The 19,021-nt window shown below is 43.0% G+C and overlaps 1 protein-coding gene across 1 annotated transcript in view; it reads right to left on the bottom strand.

The window, feature by feature from the left end:
• LOC135383556 (uncharacterized) overlaps window positions 1-19,021 on the bottom strand; it is a 97,064-nt gene that overhangs the window by 39,236 nt on the left and 38,807 nt on the right. Inside the window, exon 3 of the mRNA XM_064612970.1 lies at window positions 10,540-10,656. Coding sequence (XP_064469040.1) covers window positions 10,540-10,656 — 117 coding nt within the window. The remainder of the gene's footprint in view (window positions 1-10,539; window positions 10,657-19,021) is intronic.

Below are 19,021 nucleotides of genomic sequence, written 5' to 3' on the forward strand. Positions count from 1 at the left end.
GAGGTCAAGAATGCGGTCCGATCATGGCTGCTACGCGTCGGTAAAGATTTCTACGCTGCTGGCATCCAAGCCCTCGTGAAACGCTGGGACAAGTGCATTAGTGCAGCTGGAGGTTACGTTGAAAAATAAAACTAATTTCTCGCCTGTAAGTTCATTTTACTTTTGCGAAAAACGAAAAGTCCCGGTTTGACTTGAACGCCCCTCGTACATACCAAAGGTGTCAGGTTCACAGGGTTCTGGAGTTGACCATGGCAATGTTTGTGGTACGAAGTGCACTGTCGAGGTTTCGAAGTGCAATAAATCAGTCCGAAAGTGTGTACCGGGAGGCGCGAGCATTACCAGACTCAATCCACGGGGTGGGGTGGGGGGACAGAGGCGCAAACGGGAATCGCGAAAGGCACGCAAGACACAAGACATATTGGGGAAATAAGGATACAAAGATACCGCCCGATTGAAGGTTGTTATAGGGCGGTTTGCGAGGCGCAGCCACAGATTTCAGTTGGTGGTGGCCAGGGTGCCCACTTTCGAGCTGGCGTGTGACGAAACGTCGTACCGGTGTTGTGTTCACGTGTCGGATTGCAACGGCAACGTCGAGGGAGCGCCATCAGGTTGTTGTCTGCAGCAGCGTTACATGATTATCAAACGCCATAGACATCGGAGAAGCCCACACCTCTGGTAAGAGATATGTATCGCAGATTGTTTGTTGTCTTCATATTATGTATATGTTCACTTGTCATAGTAAAATATTCTAGCTGTTAATCGGATTGCTGGCTCCTCACTTTCCACCGTACTGATGTCCAAAACTACCCGCTGTTGTCATTTACCCGGCTTTTCTTATTGAGTCGCCCTGGACTGATAACGACAGTGTGACACCCAGTCAAAGAGCTGGGTGTCAAAGGGACACATTCTTGCTGAGCTCCAGACCGCCCCAGGAAAGTGTGGTTTCTTCGCAGAAGGCTTGCGGATCGGACGATATTCGCTTCCAGTCGCGGCACGCGTTCATGCCGCGACGACGATTCCCGGGGACAAGTCCCCGAAGTTCCTTACACATTACTTGTCATAGAGGTCTAGGCACTGCGCAGAAGTAAAAAAAGCCGGACGCACTGAACTCATACCAACTAGCTCACCACCAAGCGCTATTTAATTACAATACTTCTGCATTGCTATTTTACATCTATTGTACAAATATGCAGATGTCGTTTTCCTGGAGGACGTTTACAGTTTGTGTAGCAACCCTGTATAACGCCAGCATGAGCCCTCAAGGAAAATAAGTGATGATGATGATGATGATGATGTTTATGGCAGCACTTTTTTTCGCTCCACCACTGGAAAAATAGTTCGACGCCACTAGCGACGATATTTTGGAAGCGGTGTGTTTCTCTTTAGAGCCGGCGGCTGCAAAGGCCGAGCACGCGCTGGGCGCATGCCAACAAGCCAGAGCACGCCCTCTCCTCTCTCCACCAAGCCTTGGCGTTAGTTTCAAAGGCGTCACAGATGTCGCTTGCATCTCACTGTCGGTTGGTGATGTGACGCTGAACCTCTGCTCGGCAAAGCAGACTGCGACGCTGATATTAAAAACGACGGAGAAAAATAGCGTCACGCAGCATCTACGCGTCTCCAGATTAAGAGTGTAAAACTCGCTATTCGTTTTAGGTGAACGCAGAATTTTCAGGATACTGTGTCCGAAAACATGATAAGCAAATCACCTGATTCCTTTATAGTGACTGACGTCACGTTGCTGCTATAAGGATACTTCCGCGTTTCCCATCGGGCATGCACAACAATTTTCATTTTTGCATTTTTCATGATGCAAACGATAGTGCAATCGTTTTCACAGCACTTGTGCTCGAGCGAACCCCAGGTTTGGCTGTGTTTTTCTCCTTGGCAGGTTTGGCTGTGTTTTTCTCCTTGACACAGAGTCACAGCATAATTCCTGCCATTGTTCGCTTTAATAAATATACTTAAACTTGTACTTTGGTTTATGATTGTCCATTGCATGTAAACTGCCTACTGCGCGGCTGCTGTAAGGAAAAAAAATGCTTGTGAAGCTGGCCCAGGTTTGATGGTAGCATCGCTTGGCAGTGTTAGCAGAGCGCATGTCTGTACCTGCATGTAAGCCGCCCACCGCGTAGCTGTTGTAGGGGAAAAAATTACGAATGAAGTCAGCCCAGGAGGGACGGCACCGTCGCTTGGTAGGGTTGCATGTAAACTGCCCACTGTGCAGCTGTTGTAAGAAAAAAAAAAGAAAATGCCTGTGAAGCTGACCCAGGTGTGATGGTAGCATCGCTTGGCTATGTTGGCAGCGTGCATGTCTATACGTGCATGTATACCGCACTCGCGCAGCAGTTGTAGTGGAAAAAATTACGAATGAAGTCGGCCCAGTTGAAGAAATTGTCAAAGTTAGTCGGCCCACGTGTGACGGTGTCATCGCCGGGCTTGGATGACAGTGTGCATGTGCCTACTGTAGTGTAAACCGCTCGCGCGCCACCTGAAAAAAAAAAGCGAATGATGTTGGCCTAGGCTGAAAAATGCATGACGGTAAACGAACGCACCACCCTCCACCAACCTGCCGACCACCGATCATTTTATAAAATTCTGATTAATTAAATTTGTCTCGTGTTGGAATATTCAACTTACCTTTCCCTGTTATGCTTGAAATTACGTACATCTATCAGAACTTGTAATGAAAACTCCACTATTGCAATCTCACGTCTCAGACATTTTATAATAAATCAACCAACACCAGCTACTGAGGAGCACGGCGAACAAAGCTCAGGGTTTGGAAACCGATCTCCACTAGAATCAGCTGCGACTCCTGCAACACGCGAAAGCCTCGGAAGTATTACTGCATCCAGTCTGCCAACACCGTTCTAGCGGGGCTCATGAATGAGCTGGAAAAGATACTTAAAGAACCTCCGTCTGAAGACCTGTGGGACAAGTTCGAGCTATCCGTTGCGGAAGTAACAGAGATTGCAGCGACGGCAGTGAAGCTTCCCCCGCCTAACGAGCACAACGTGCCAATACGAACGCTAATAATAAAACTGCTAATTTTGATTGTAATCGTATTGATGAAAAATATCTTCTTTGATTAAATGTGCTACTCCATTTTAATTGTGATTCATTGAAAACTTGTGTGCATGATTACCATTAATAAAACATATTGTGTTTGATGTGTGATACCTCTTCAATGCTATTGCATGATACCTGTAATAAGTAAGTATAATCTTTGGTAAGTGTATTGTGTCGTGTTGCTTCTGCTTCGTTTCATTGAATTATGAATGCGAGAAAAATATTTCAGCCGAATTCCACGCGGCTTTCACCAGAGGCGGCGCCAAAGTCGGCGGGAGGGGCCAAAAAGTAGGGTGCGTTTAATGGCTTCTCCGCAGGGAACGGCTCAAGCTATTTGAGATTTGTCACTTCGAGACTGATCAGAAAGCACTGCCCCTTAGTTCCTAGTGTGTATTTAAGGCGTGCCACAGGCTATAACTGTTACGTTTTTGTCGCATATTTGGCAATCTTTACCTGTTCACTGGATGCACGCACAAGTATGCAATGTCGTGTCCTGATAGATGTGGGCATGGTTAATACGTAGAACAAAAAAAAAAAAATTCATTCCCTCAGTTAAAGGAGAAGGCTGCTAAATATGGCGGGCAATATGCAAATTTTCGAAAATTGCCGATATTCGAATGAATAAAAGGTGAAGTTGCCATCCTGATACCGACATGCCGTCAATGCTAAAATGAAGCTCAGCCTGTCCACTTCAAAATATAAACAAATCTCCAGGGTATTTTTTTTTTAATAATTTTTTCAAATTTCTGTCCAAGATGCGCAAGCGGGCGCACACTCCGCGCGCACGCCTTCTTCAACTTGTAAGACTTGAAACGCTACCGGTGTTTGTTTAGTTGTCCGAGACGCGCTGATTTTGATATTGTGTGAGCATGTGGGTAGAAATTCTTAACGCGACACGGAAATTACCCCGCAATAAAGCCCCGCAATAAAGCAGGAAAAAGATAACACAGTCAGGCACGCTTTTGCGGTGCCTCTCTCTCTCTCTCTCTCTCAGAATAAGCACGCAAACTGTGACACATTCAAAGTAATCTTGATATAATATAACACACACAGTGTTATGTCACACACAAAGTACCCAGAAAACATTCACATTTGCATATACACAGTTAATGGTCAACTAGCACGTGTGATATAGTCTTTCCTGACGTACGGTGGTGCGGTGGCTTGTACTTGGCGTAGTGAAGTGTGAAGTTTTTCTTCGGTGTATGCTGATATCACAGGTACCTTCACTGTGTTAGCTGAGATGGCTTCAAAGTAATGAAGTTCTCCTGTTCCCGGAATGGCTCGAGCCATTTCATAGCGATCCTGCAACGCAGCCTGCTCCGCCAATACATCTCCAAAGGACCCCGATATGGGCAATATGTTCTGAAGGCTTTCTTCAGCCCAAATGAATAAATTCCGTGGATTTATGATCTGACGATCAAAAGGCCTCTGCAGACTCGCCTATGCCGCCAGCCGCTTAACAGTTCCTCCAATCCCATCGCATGCACCTTTGCCGTGGGTCTACAAAAAAAGTTGCATGTTGCCGGTATCTAAAAATTATTTTCACAAAATTCTTTTTGTTCTTATAATGAGAAGCAGCGCCGTCGGAGAAATAGTGCAACTTTTTTATGTGTGCGTGAGCGGGTAGGAGATGCTGGAGGAACTTCTTTTGGTAGAAGTGTACAGAAGCGTTGTCGTGAGTCAGGGATTCGGAAATAATGACATAAGACAAATGCTGCAGGATTGAGTCAGATTTGCAGCAAAAACACACCACTGTGGGATGTACAGTTGCCTGCTACGTATTCCAGTAGAACGATTGTGGTGAACTTTAGTGCCAGATAGGAGTAGCCTTCTGAATAATCCAGTTGAACAATCGCTCACTTAAGGGAAGGTCAGCCTTGAGCTGTCGCAAGTAAGCCAACTGCGACGAGCTGACGAAGTGACGTCTCTTTAGTGAATTCAGTTCAAGAATCAGCTTCTCGGAAAATTCCTCGATGGGAAGAAGTACTGTTCGAAGTGATGCTCTATCGCCGGGTACCCACTGCTGAAATGTGATGGTGTCCTGAAACACGTCAGCATGGCCGAGCTTATCAGTCACTTTGGCGCGTAGAGGTTCCAACCCCAAGTCCAACCATAACCAGGTTGAACCAACCAGGTTCCAACCATAGTCTACCACCCCAAGCACGACGCCCCCACGGCCCTCATGATCGATCCATCCGGAATAGCCGTCGGCGGTGTTCTCCAGCAGAGGTTAGACGGCGCTTGGCGACCCGTTGCTTTCTTCTCCACGGGCATCAAGCCTCCGGAGAAGATGTACAGCAGCTTCGGCAGAGAACTGCTGGCCGCCTATCTCGCCGTGCGTCACTTCCGCCATTTTCTTGAGGGCTGCCCATTCAAGATCAAATCGGATCATAAGCCCCTCATGTACGCGTTCACCTCGGCCAGCACACGCTACTCTCCTCGTGAGATACGTCACATATCGTTTCTTGCCGACTTTTCCACCGACGTGTAGTATGTCAACAGCACTGAGAACGGCCCTGCGACGCTCTCAGCCGCGTGGAAGCTGTATCCGCCTCGCCACTGTCTCCCGAGGCCGTCGCCACCGCCCAAGCCGCTGACCACGAGCTACAGCGCTTGCGTGAGCGGAGCCACTCATCTCTGAAGTTCATTCCGATTCCTGGATGTGACCTCCTACTTTGCTGTAGCTCCTCGAAAGCGCAGCCGATGCCTTTTGTTCGAGAAGCGTACCGCCGCCCGGTCTTTGCGGCCTTGCACGACCTGGCGCACCCAGGGATACGCACCACCAAACGCCTCGTTGCTGAGCGCTATGTTTGGCCATCGATGCACAGATACATTACAACTTGGGTACGCACATGCATACCGTGCCAACGGGCGAAAGTCCACCGCCATACCGTGTCACCTCATGGCAAGTTCGACCTCCCGGACGCACGTTTCGACGACGTGCACGTTGACATTGTCGGCCACCTCCTCGTCTCAGCCGGGTGTCGCTTCATCTTAACAGCCGTCGACAGGTACACCAGGTGGCATGAGGCCACGCACATCTCTGACTCCACTGCCGAGACCGTCGCTTCAGCTTTCCTCGCTATGTGGGTCGCACGTTCGCACGTGTGGGTCGTGCGCGTCTCCAGATTAAGAGTGTAAAACTCGCTATTCGTTTTAGGTGAACGCAGAATTTTCAGGATACTGTGTCCGAAAACATGATAAGCAAATCACCTGATTCCTTTATAGTGACTGACGTCACGTTGCTGCTATAAGGATACTTCCGCGTTTCCCATCGGGCATGCACAACAATTTTCATTTTTGCATTTTTCATGATGCAAACGATAGTGCAATCGTTTTCACAGCACTTGTGCTCGAGCGCACCCCAGGTTTTTCTTTCTTTGCTTTTTGTTATCTGATGTGTGTGCGCGTCACATTCAAACACGTGTCCGCACATATTCTTCTAACAGGTAGGTAACACTTGCAAGACAGCGGAATCTCTGATAGGATATCCTGATCACAATAACGCAGTGCAATGGATTGTAATGCTGATAGACTTCATAAGTGTCTTCGAAAATATGAAGTGGAACAGTGATAACATAAATGGTGAAAATTACTGTTTTGAAGCGGGAACAGGCACAGCACAAGCCTGAATGCCTTAGAACATCAACATTGTAGGGCACTTGACCAGCAATCAAGAGGTGCGTTGTTCAAATCCCGAGGGTGTCTGGCTTTTTCGACAATTGCCATCGTATCGCTAGTTAAAGATAGCGAAAATTATCCTCTGCTCACTGAAGAGAATTTTACGCTTGAATAGACCTGGTATCCGAGGTTTCATTACGGAGCACAATGCTCGACTATTACAAAGATGTTAAAGGGACTATGAAATTTCCCGAACCCGCATACTTTTTTTCGATGGAAACTGTTCTTCCCGCAGAGAAACTAATATGCCACAAATTTTTCCGGACAAAATCGCTCCACTCTGCGAGGAGCGCGCGCTGGAAATGTCTCTTCCGCGTTCCTCCTCTCCCGCGCATATTTCCCTGCCGATGGTGTAAGGCGGCAACCGCATGGAGCACTTTTGCCAACTGAATGGCAGCAGAACTTAAAAGGAACGGTGACCTACTAAGCGAACAATAGACGACGGACCGATGAGCCGGTTTCTGCCAAGGATAGATATTTAGTCTGAGGAGAGGTGACACCAACCGACGGAACCGCTGCGCCAATGAAAATACGATTCACAGGAAATGCCACAAGCACGTGACAAAGTCACCTGTGACCATGCCTGTGACCGCTTTTTTTTTTCTTTTTTTTTTTTCGGGCTTTGCACTTTTCGCCCTGCCTCCTAGGAAGACACGCAATGGCCCGTCGCGCGGACTTCGACGTGGATATATTAATATCGGAGGTTTCAAGGAGGCCACTCCTTTGGAACGTCAAACTTGTTCAGTATAAGGACATCAACTTAAAATATATCCTTTGGCAGGAGGTGGCAATGTGTGTGCAAGGCGAAGGTGACTAAACGAAACATCAAAATATTATTTGTGGCACATGGCAAATCGGAAATGTGTGAGGAGATAACGGTAACAAAAATGCAGTCTGATATTTCCTTAGTCAGCATTGCAGCATTTCTAGAAAAACTCATAACCCAACATTCTCTTCGTATCTAAAAATTTCTTGTAAACACCTGATTTCTAGATGTTATTAGCACAGTACTTTTTCAAGAACCGCCAAAATATCATTTATGTTACTGAACAATGCGTACAACAGTTTACTACAGTAAGCATTGCCACATCGCGTGCAACAAGCGGTGGTAAACGCTAGGCCGACGCTTCACCATGACAACCTCAACGTGGACATTCTGCTCCATGCGGTTGCATAGCTTCGATACCGTTCCGTTCACGCTGAGTTGGCGCTCCGTTGGCCCGATTCAGTTGGCAAAAGTTGCTCCATGCGGTTGCCGCCTAACTGTACGGACCGCTCTTCGGTTCCCCGTTACGTCACCGGTGTTGCACAATGGCAAGTAATGCCGCGAGCTCGCGCTGTGGCTGCCGCCACTGCCGAAATCTGCCGATCGCGCGAAAGCTGCTGTCATGGAGATTTCCACTCCCGATGAACGCATACGCGGGATCCTACGGCGCATGCTCCTGGCGGGATTCCTCGGCTCGGCAACACGTCACGATGACGTGTTGCTGAGCCGGCCGTGGTCGCGTCAAGTTACCCGTTGTGTCTCCGCTCGGCAGCTTGTCACGGCGCGGCGCCAGCTGTCCTCCCTTCGCCGCTCCGTTTAAATTCGCTCCCGAGAAATCCACTCGCGCGACGAAAGTAAAATTTCGGTTCTAGACTCAGAAAAATGTCTTCTTTCGAACGAAACGAAGAAAAAAATCGGTCCCTTCATTCATAGTCCCTTTAAAAAGTAGCAACCTAAGCATTATCCGAGTGTCGGAATAGCCATACTTGTTTCATAATTCGACATCAACGCATGTGGATGAATTACAAGTTCACACCGCCGCAGCCAGAAACATAGACAAAAGGCACACACAAGACAGGACGAACAGGGCTGTTCGTCCTGCCTTGTGTGTGCCTTTTGTCTATGTTTCTGGCTGCGGCGGTGTGAACTTGTCATGTACCGACTTCCCCAACTTCGGACCCTCAGTGGATGAATTACAGCATCAACTTTCTTCTACACTTCTAATAACGTATCTGTAGGCTCCCTATACCGGCACACTTTCAGAAATTTTCTTCTCAGCGACGATATTTGCACAACGCGCAATATTGCAAGCCGCGTCAACATTCGCACTACGTAGGCTCTATATGCGAAATTACTTCTTTCCACCCGCTAATTGAAGGGGTTTGTTCACCCTTGTAGGGGCGTTTGGAGCATTCTACGAGACCGCACATCCAGCAAGACAAAAGCCAGTTACTTGAGCACACTTCAGTTTTGCAAACTTTTCCGTCTTATATACCCTTTACGAATATTACGCAACATTGCGATTGTTCGTACAGTCTCAAACTCTTCACAAATGAGGTGTTTGGAATGCATGGGGCATATGGTGCTGGTGGGCTTCCCGCCAGCGCTTCGGTCTAGCAAATGAAGCCTTCTTTACATTCCATGTTGTTCCACTTTCCACGTTCCACATTCCAAATGTTGAACATTTGGCGCCTAAATGGAACCTCAAAGATCCCAATATTCACTCAAATAAACCGCATTGAAAGCTTCGCTGTACCACAGGTAACGTGCCACTAGCGAACGAATGCAGAGCGCTGTCAGCCGAATGCGTTGTACGCGCTTTTAGACTCCTAATATACATGGGCTCTATGAGCTTGCTTTGGCCTGCTTTCCGTTCTGTCCCGTTTTGTATGTGGCATTGTTTGTCATAAATATTCATTTCGTGCTACAGGGGTTCGCAGCTTCATCATTTAGCAAAACGGTGGTATGCTGGCTTTAGCCAAAACACACCAATACCGGCCAATACCGAAACCGACAATTTTTCTCAAGTATAACGAAAGCTGACGAATGCAGCGAAAACACTCGTGGTCATATCCTGACCATCATCAGAGTTGATCGTGGCTGCACGTCCATCTGTTTCATCAAAAGCAATGCCACCCCGGGCGCCGACAAGTGCACCACGCGGTGCGCTTGTCATAGCCCACAAAGTTGCAAATGACTCTTTACAAACAATAAAAGGGTTGAATCATTACCAATATGCCACAACAAAATATAAGCGATAACAATGAGCTGCGCTGCAACGCCTTGAAGACAAACGCAGGTGCCGCTGCAGGAGTTACTTGTTTAGTATGGTTCCAGTCATGTTTGACTTGAAAGCCGGTTCCAGGATCGTCGAACACAACATCTCTAATATTTTTCTCCGTATACGCGTACTGATTGCGGCACGGTTGTCTGAAATCAGCACCCCGTGGTTTATCCCATTTCAAACCTCGGAAGTTTTGCAAGATCATTTATTTCGAGTAAGAAACACGTGCAGCATATGGGGGGGGGGGGGATATGTTTATTAAAGAGAGAGAGCGGGGGAAAGGTCAGACAGGCCAAGGCCGACTTGCTATTCCCAACCCAAAAGAGAAAAAAAGAAAAACAGAGAAAGAAAGAGAAAAGAGTAGCAGAAAAGGAAAAGAGAAAGTGGCAGGGGGCAGCATATGGTTCAGCCTTAAATACAATATTGAAACAACGTTTTCAAAAGCAGTCAAGGAAATATGTGCTGTAGACCTACTGACAGGCGATTTCAGACGACCGTGTCGCGAGCAATACGTCACCTCACCTCACAGTTAAACGCCTATTGGTATGCGACAAAAGGATATTTCATTATTTTCTTTCCTCGATTCCTTAGGTCAATATCAGCAACTAGCTTCACGTTATTCGCTTAGGTCGTCTGGGAATCTGTACTTCAAACTTCTGTGCACGCTTTTTTTGGACAGGATACGCCTAGTTTATAGAGTTTCTTTTCTCATTCTTCAACATGAGATATCGCCTACCATTTTCCAGGAGGTGCTTCCCATACATAGGTCTTCTTATAGACCTATGGTACCTCTCGAACTGTTCGTTGGTAATACTGTCCGATGGTGTCCAGTCTTCAGCATAATTGACGAATGCTGCAAAATATATACAGTGTCTTTCAGTAACCATGTCAAAAATTTGAGGGTGGTTAATCTAATTAACGCGATGACTATTGACTATGACTATGACTAACATTACAGGTACGTCGTGGTTGTGATCGATTCTTTTCTGCCTCTTATACAGGGTATCCCAGAAAACGTGTCATTGAATTCTAATAAAAAAACTACGCCACCTAGAATCATGCGGTCAACGGCATTTGTTCTTATTAGGTTTTTGTCAACTCCTGATGTGAATGTTATGTAACGTAAGTTTATTTATGTAATTTATTATTTTTATTGTGTTTTTCGAACCGAACTCGGAAATTTGCCAGGTAAAGGTCACTTTTTTACCCCACCAACATGAAGAGCGTGTCGAATTTACTAGAATTCATGATAATTGAAAGTGATATTCAGGATCTATCCCATCTAGAAAATAGCCGAAAATCATTCTCTACGGAGCTCCCATACATGGCGCTCGACGACTTTTTGAGCGCAATCGCTGTCAATCCGACGAAAGGAGATTGGAAACCCTGGACTCTCTGGAACCAGCTGGGCTCTCTCCCAATCTCTCTCACAAAATTGCTTGGCCCCTGGCCACATCCAGCCCACCAGCGCTCTGCCCTCAAAGCTCTCTTCACCTTTCTGGATAACATAGGACTTCGATCCTTATTGTGAAGGGGCTCGTCATTTCATTCCCAGCATCACCACCAGCAATGGAGTAGAGTATCGCCCCTGGCGATGAAACTCCCCATTCATCATCTGGTAATAAAGTTGTTGTTTGTTATTTTTTCCAATACGATAGCTCCTCAATATTCCTGTCAATTAAAATATCAGGAATTTGAGTAAATTCGGCGCCCTCTTCACATTGGTGGGGTAAAAAGTGACCTTTACTTGGCAAATTTACGAGTTCAGTTCGCATTACGTTACATGACATTCACATCAGGACGTGGCAAAAACCTAGTAAGAACAAATGTCTTTGACCGCATGATTCTATGTGGCGTATTTTTTTATTAAAATTGAATGCCGGTTTTTCTTCAAAATGAGGCTTGTAAAGCTAATGCATTAAAAAACGTAATTGGGCAAGCACGCTACGGAAGAACACGCCATAAACGACATTTGCCTGCAGGCCATTTTTTCCACGTACTTCATGTGATTTTATCAAACTTTAATGTGTGTAAATTTCATTTCCTGAATTGGACTAAAAAACCTGCCTAGTCAACGTTACGTTTTGTTTCTTCCTTTCTTTGCCATAACAAGAACGCGAGTAGTATAGATAGGCTGTTAAACTACGGCCATGTTAAACGCCGGCTCCCCCACCAGGGCAGCGCCACCGTCACGCCGACTTTTTTCGCGTATTTTTCCTCGCGCGCGGCAGGCGGCGCTCGGGTGGAGGCTCTTACCGGGGGGGGGGGGGGGCGGAGCGTGGCCGAAGGGCTGCGTGCGCGCTTACTCGATCATATTTTTCAGCCTGGGCCGACTTCTTCCATCATTTTTCCACCTGGGCCGACTTCACTCACAATTTTTTTCCGATACAACAGGTGCGCAGTGGGCGGTTTACATGCAAAGGATAGTTATACACAAAAGTACATGTGAAAATGTATTTATTAAAGCCATCAATGTCAGGAATTATGTTATGACTCAGTGTGAAGGAGAAAAACTTAGCCAAAAGCATGAAGCAGAAGAAACACAATACACGTAATAAAGAATATACTTATTACAGGTATGACGCAATAGCATAAAAGGGGTATCACAATTTTTATAAGTAATAATCACGCAAGCTTTCAATTAAGCAGAAGGGGTAGCACATTTTAATCAAAGAAGATATTTTTAATCAATACGATTAGAATCAAAATTAAGAGTTTTATTACAAAAAGTCTAACCTGAGCACCATAGTGGAGTTTTAATTACAAAGTTCTGATATGTAACTTCAAGAACAATAGCTGGGCCGACCTCTCTAGCACTTTCTTTATTATTTTTTTCAGCGCGCGGTGGGTGGAGCGGAGGTGAGGGGGCTGTCCGTGTGTTTACTAGCGGGCCGAAGAGCTGAGCGTACACTTATGGTTGTACATCCTGGGCTGACTTCTTTGGCTATTTTTCAGCCTGGGCCGACTTCATTCGCATTTTTTTCATGCGGCGTGCAAGTAGGGGCATGCACACTGGCAACACCAGCCCACCCCTTCGGCGATTTTTCACCTTGGGCCGACTTCGTTTGCAATTTTTTTCAGGTTGCGCGTGTATCAAAATTAAAAGTTTTATTACAAAAAGTTTAACATGACCACCATAACGGAGTTTTAATTACAAAGTTCAATGTACGTAACTTCATGCGCAACAGCTAATATTTCATTATGATACATTTAATCAAAGAATATACTTTTAATCAATATGATTACAATCAAAATTAAAAGTTTTATTATAAGAAGTCTAACATGACCACCATAGTGGAGCTTTAATTACAAGTGCCGATAGTTAATTGCGGACAGTAGAGAACCTGCAAGACCATGGGACACGAACACAAAAGGAAATAAAATCTATAACACTGCAAAGAAGATATTCTTAATCAAAACAACAGAATAATCTATCACTATCATAAAATCATCCTCGTGACTTAATCTAGTCGAATCCCATACAATTTTCATTCTAAGAGACACTACAAACCTTACTTTGTTTTATGAATTCAACACAGAAAATATATTAAAAATGAACTTCACCCCATTGCACACTCCTATCAGCTCTAATAATATCTGCCCTGATTTGTTGAAGACGGGAGGCGTACGCCTGACAGTTATGAGCATTTTCGTGCGCAATAGGGAAGATAAGTTCCAACATTACACAATTAATCAATTTTCTTATTAAGTAAACAGCATAGACATACGGAAATAATGAGAAACACGATCAACAGCTAATAGAGAACCAAAACCCATCACATAAACAACAGACACATGCAGGAAAATAATTGAAAAACAATCTATCAAAACGATAAACATGCACGGATGAATAGCAGAGAAACACTCTAAACGGCGCATCTGCCAACGTGTAAACAACAGACAGGAAAATATTATTGAAACAAGATCAACAGCTAATAGAGAGTCAAAATCCAACATGTAAACAAGAGGTACATAAAGGATAATTAGTTGAAGAACAATACCATATCAAAACGAGAAACGGTCTCCACATTTAATCAAAGAAGATATTCTTAATCAATATGATTACAAACAAAATTACAAGTTGTATTATAAAAAGTCTAATATTATTATATGTGACCACCATAGTGGAGCTTTAATTACAAGTGCCGATAGATGTATGTGAACAGCAGAGAACCTGGAAGACCATGGGACACGAACACAACAGGAAATAAAATCTATAACAATACATTGGTCAATCAAAACAACAGAGGAGAATAATCTATCACTTTAACTGTCATAAAATCATCCTCGTGACTTCCCAATACAATTTTCATTCTAAGGGACACTACAAGCTTTACTGTGTTTTATGAATCCGACACAGAAAATATGTTAAAAAATTAACTTCATCACATAGCACGCTCCTAGCCAACAATCAGCTCTAATAATATCTGCCCTGATTTGTTGAAGACGGGAGGCGTACACCTGACAGTTATGAACATTTTCGAGCGCAATAGGGAAGATTATTCCAACATTACACAATTAATCATTTTCTTATTAAGTAAACAGCATAGACATACGGAAATAATGAGAAACACGATCAACAGCTAATAGAGAACCAAAACCTATCACATAAACAACAGACAGATGCAGGCAAATAAATGAAAAAAGAATCTATCAAAACGATAAACATGCACGGGCGCATAGCAGAGAAACACTTTGAATGCCACATGATGAATAATTTAATACAGCACAGAGCTAACGCTGAATAGCAGAGAAACAATCTAAACGGCGCATCTGCCAACGTGTAAACAACAGACAGGAAAATATTACTGAAACAAGATCAACAACTAAAGTGAGCCAAAAGGATAAATAGTTGAAGAACAATCTAACAAAACAAGAAACATGCACGGATGAATAGCAGAGAAACACTCTAAACGGTGCATCTACCAACGGTAAACAACAGACACATGCAGGAAAATAATTGAAAAAGAATCAATCAAAACGATAAACATGCACGGATGAATAGCAGAGAAACGATTTGAACGATGCATCTGCCAACATGTAAACAACACACCGGAAAATAATGGCGAAACAAACTATCAAACATTACAATTTGAAATAATATATCTTTTGAACTATCATAAAATCAACCTTGCGAGCTAACAATATAGAATTTTCACACTACTCAGGCACTATAAACATTACCTTGGCACAGGTATCCAAACACGCACCACAGCTAAGCTTTCCATAGTACAACCACACTGGAGCCAAGAGGGGTCACTCTCTCCCTCTATGCAGACCGGTGGGGTCACTCTCTCCATCTATACAGCCCCAAAAGCGGGGAACCTGTTGTCAATCTGCGGGGTGGGGAAATCCTCTCTCTTTTTCAAATTCTTTCCTCCAAAAGGAAATATTCTTAGGACCGGTGTACAGAGGCGAAATTTTTTATTGATCGCAAATAGACATTGGAATTATTCGACTCTCACGAACACAATAAGAACCCTATCAAAAAAAAAAAAAAAAAATCTAAGAATAGACTTTCTAAGCAAACGAGAAAATATTATCGGTGCAAACAATACTCAACGAGAAACCTTGCATTTAATGTATTTCAGATCAGACACAACTATTAGGCAATCATTATTCTCAACTCACAAAATATCAATCGAGTGAAAGTCAAGTTTATTCAGTGATAGAAACAATACTAATTCGAAAACGAGAATCAAATTTAATTACATCGTTTTATGTTAACTTTGCAATACACGCAGAAGTCGCAAACAACTCATCTGAAATGCAAATTATTGTGTTTGCTATAGCGGAAATCAACGCACACAACATTCCCAACTAGTAGAATATTTTTATTAATATCAATCGAGTGATCATCTGAAACAAAGTCAAAAGCAGTAATTAATTTAGGCAAACATTTTTCATAATCACACAGCGCAAATATACATCACAGAAACATGTATTTTTTTCATTCAGGACCAACTAGTGGAAACGAAGTGAGAGAGGGAAGCTGAGTTCCCGTACACATTCGTTAAGGTTACACCCGCAGGGAGTAGGGAAATCCAAACAATGGTCTCGGTATACAAAGCCATAAAATTGCTCCTACAAGTCAAGTTAAGGAAGGAGGGTCTCTTGCGCTGTCTTGTACATAGAATCACTGAAAGCAAACGTTTTTCCTTTACACATCACATCTTTTTTGTAAATTGAATTTCATAATTCTCACGGCAGGTGGAACATTCTAAACGCGATAATAAATTTTTAATAAATAAAGTTACAACCAATATGATTTAATTAAATGTTGAGGCGCACTACAAAACAGAACAGACAATTGCTATACATTGAAGAGATGGACGGATTTTGTACTCGTTACCACACGTCGTGGGAGGACCTGATAAAAAGCTGCTTCGAAAAGGAGGAGCCGCGAAACGATTCATTTATCGCTGCATTTCAATACGTCCTAGACATGGTCGTATTCGGAGATATGGCACAAATTATGGAATTCAAGATGCGAGAACTTGTTTGCCGAGTCTACAATAGTTATAAAAATATTTGCACGTCATCATCGGAAGGACCACTTGGGTTGATGGTCGAGTTTTTGAGGTTTGCTAACGAAGAATTGAAATACACTAGACCAAACGTAATTGTAATCATTGCAATGGGTATTGCATTAATTAAGAAAGCAATCAGATCAAATTATCATATACAAGCAGTCTATATCGCACGATTCATTACGGATTTGTTGAAATTACACCTAACGGTTGAAATGGAAAGTACATAAAAAAATCTTATCACGTGATATATTCCACTAGAGCCTCTACACATTTATTTTATTCTACCAGTCAAGGATGTCGAATGAACAGAAGTTCTATATTGTAGTGCAGGGTCTAATGTATCATCACTTATTGAAACTCAACAAACATATCAATTGTGGTGGGCCGCCGGATGATTTTCATCTAATACTCTCTTGTACGCCATTCAAGAATCTTCATACAAAGAAAGGAAGCATCAATAAGAGACTGTGCAAGTTCGTCGCAACAAAGTGCAAGTTGTTGAAGCAATACAAACACGGCGACAACATATCACCTGCGTTAATCAACGCTGGATTCAAGCGCCCAATAATCAGAATAAGTTACTTGATGTCTTCGGAATTCATCAATCAAGACAACAAACGAAAACTTCGGAGTTTGGAATAGAACTGTAATTTATCGAAATAAACAAGTGTATAATTGAAATAATAATTGTATTCTTTGTCATCATTGTAATGTATTCTACACAGCGCAACGAAAACAGCTTATGACTAGATTGAAGATTGCTAAGGAGACACTACATACAAGGATATTCGCACGGAATCAGCGCTGGCAATCAAAGAGATTTTTACACGACCACACTCTATACAACACCGACACCCGAAGGAAAGAATTGTAGAAGAATCGATAATAGAAATTTAGAGGCATGTTACATCAATCTTTGTTTACAAAGATGATCACTAATATTTTGCGAAAGCTTATTTTATGAATTAAATTTTACAGCGTATATATTTTCTCAAACAATTGGACAGATGACAATACTATATTGAAAGGAATCTATTATCAAATGACGCGATGGAAGTGATGGACATGCATGATGCGCTAGCGGAGTCTACAAGTCTAATCATCATAACATGCGGCACACAATTCCAATAAGATTTGGGGAGAATCAAATCACGCAAAAGTCATCAGAAATGTTTAACCACTATACAATGAAGATGAGCACTATCCATAAGATACATAATTATAATAAGTAAATATTCCTTTTGCAAACTTAACCAAAGCAGCACCCATAAACGGAGCTCCAATTCACAGAATGTACCCGAGGTTTTTCATTAGCCATACTGAAAAAAACTATGAGTCTGTTCATTATGTCACGGCATATGAGGCACTACAAATGGGAAGGGCATACTTTAATTTTAGAAGATTTTATCTGATAATGAAACAAAACGCAAACTCCAGCACCAAAGGTCCTTGTTTAAATTTTCAAAGTCAAAACTGTATACTCTTTCTTACAATTTTTTAATATATAGATTAAAAATTTCACAGCTTTAGCTGGCTCACTTAGATACGCGAAGGTTTTAAGAATTCTTTCACGATGACAAAGAATTTAATCGAGTGTATTGATATTTTCTATATACTCTATAACATAATGTGAATTCTCCATGACGCGAATAGTAAAAGTTACGAATATTTTTCGAACGAAATTTACTTAAAACTCGAAGAAATAGTCATCCGCGTCGTCGAATGCGTTTCGGCAACACGCCGGGCCGCATTTCCCCATTGCAGTACCCGAAACCGAACGCGATTCTGCGCCCGACGCGTTAACACGGTACCGCACGCGAGCGTGTTGCTTTCTTCCGGAAACGGGTTCGACGACGCGGATGACAATTTCAAGCAAAGATCCTTGTATGTAGTGTCTCCTTAGCAATCTTCAATCGAGTGATAAGCTGTTTTCGTTGCGCTGTGTAGAATACATTACAATGATGACAAAGAATACAATTATTATTTCAATTATACACTTGTTTATTTCGATAAATTACAGTTCTATTCCAAACTCCGAAGTTTTCGTTTGTTGTCTTGATTGATGAATTCCGAAGACATCAAGTAACTTATTCTGATTATTGGGCGCTTGAATCCAGCGTTGATTAACGCAGGTGATATGTTGTCGCCGTGTTTGTATTGCTTCAACAACTTGCACTTTGTTGCGACGAACTTGCACAGTCTCTTATTGATGCTTCCTTTCTTTGTATGAAGATTCTTGAATGGCGTACAAGAGAGTATTAGATGAAAATCATCCGGCGGCCCACCACAATTGATATGTTTGTTGAGTTTCAATAAGTGATGATACATTAGACCCTGCACTACAATATAGAACTTCTGTTCATTCGACATCCTTGACTGGTAGAATAAAATAAATGTGTAGAGGCTCTAGTGGAATATATCACGTGATAAGATTTTTTTATGTACTTTCCATTTCAACCGTTAGGTGTAATTTCAACAAATCCGTAATGAATCGTGCGATATAGACTGCTTGTATATGATAATTTGATCTGATTGCTTTCTTAATTAATGCAATGCCCATTGCAATGATTACAATTACGTTTGGTCTAGTGTATTTCAATTCTTCGTTAGCAAACCTCAAAAACTCGACCATCAACCCAAGTGGTCCTTCCGATGATGACGTGCAAATATTTTTATAACTATTGT

This window comes from Ornithodoros turicata, chromosome 2, assembly GCF_037126465.1.
Source record: "Ornithodoros turicata isolate Travis chromosome 2, ASM3712646v1, whole genome shotgun sequence".
Lineage (NCBI taxonomy): Eukaryota > Metazoa > Arthropoda > Arachnida > Ixodida > Argasidae > Ornithodoros > Ornithodoros turicata.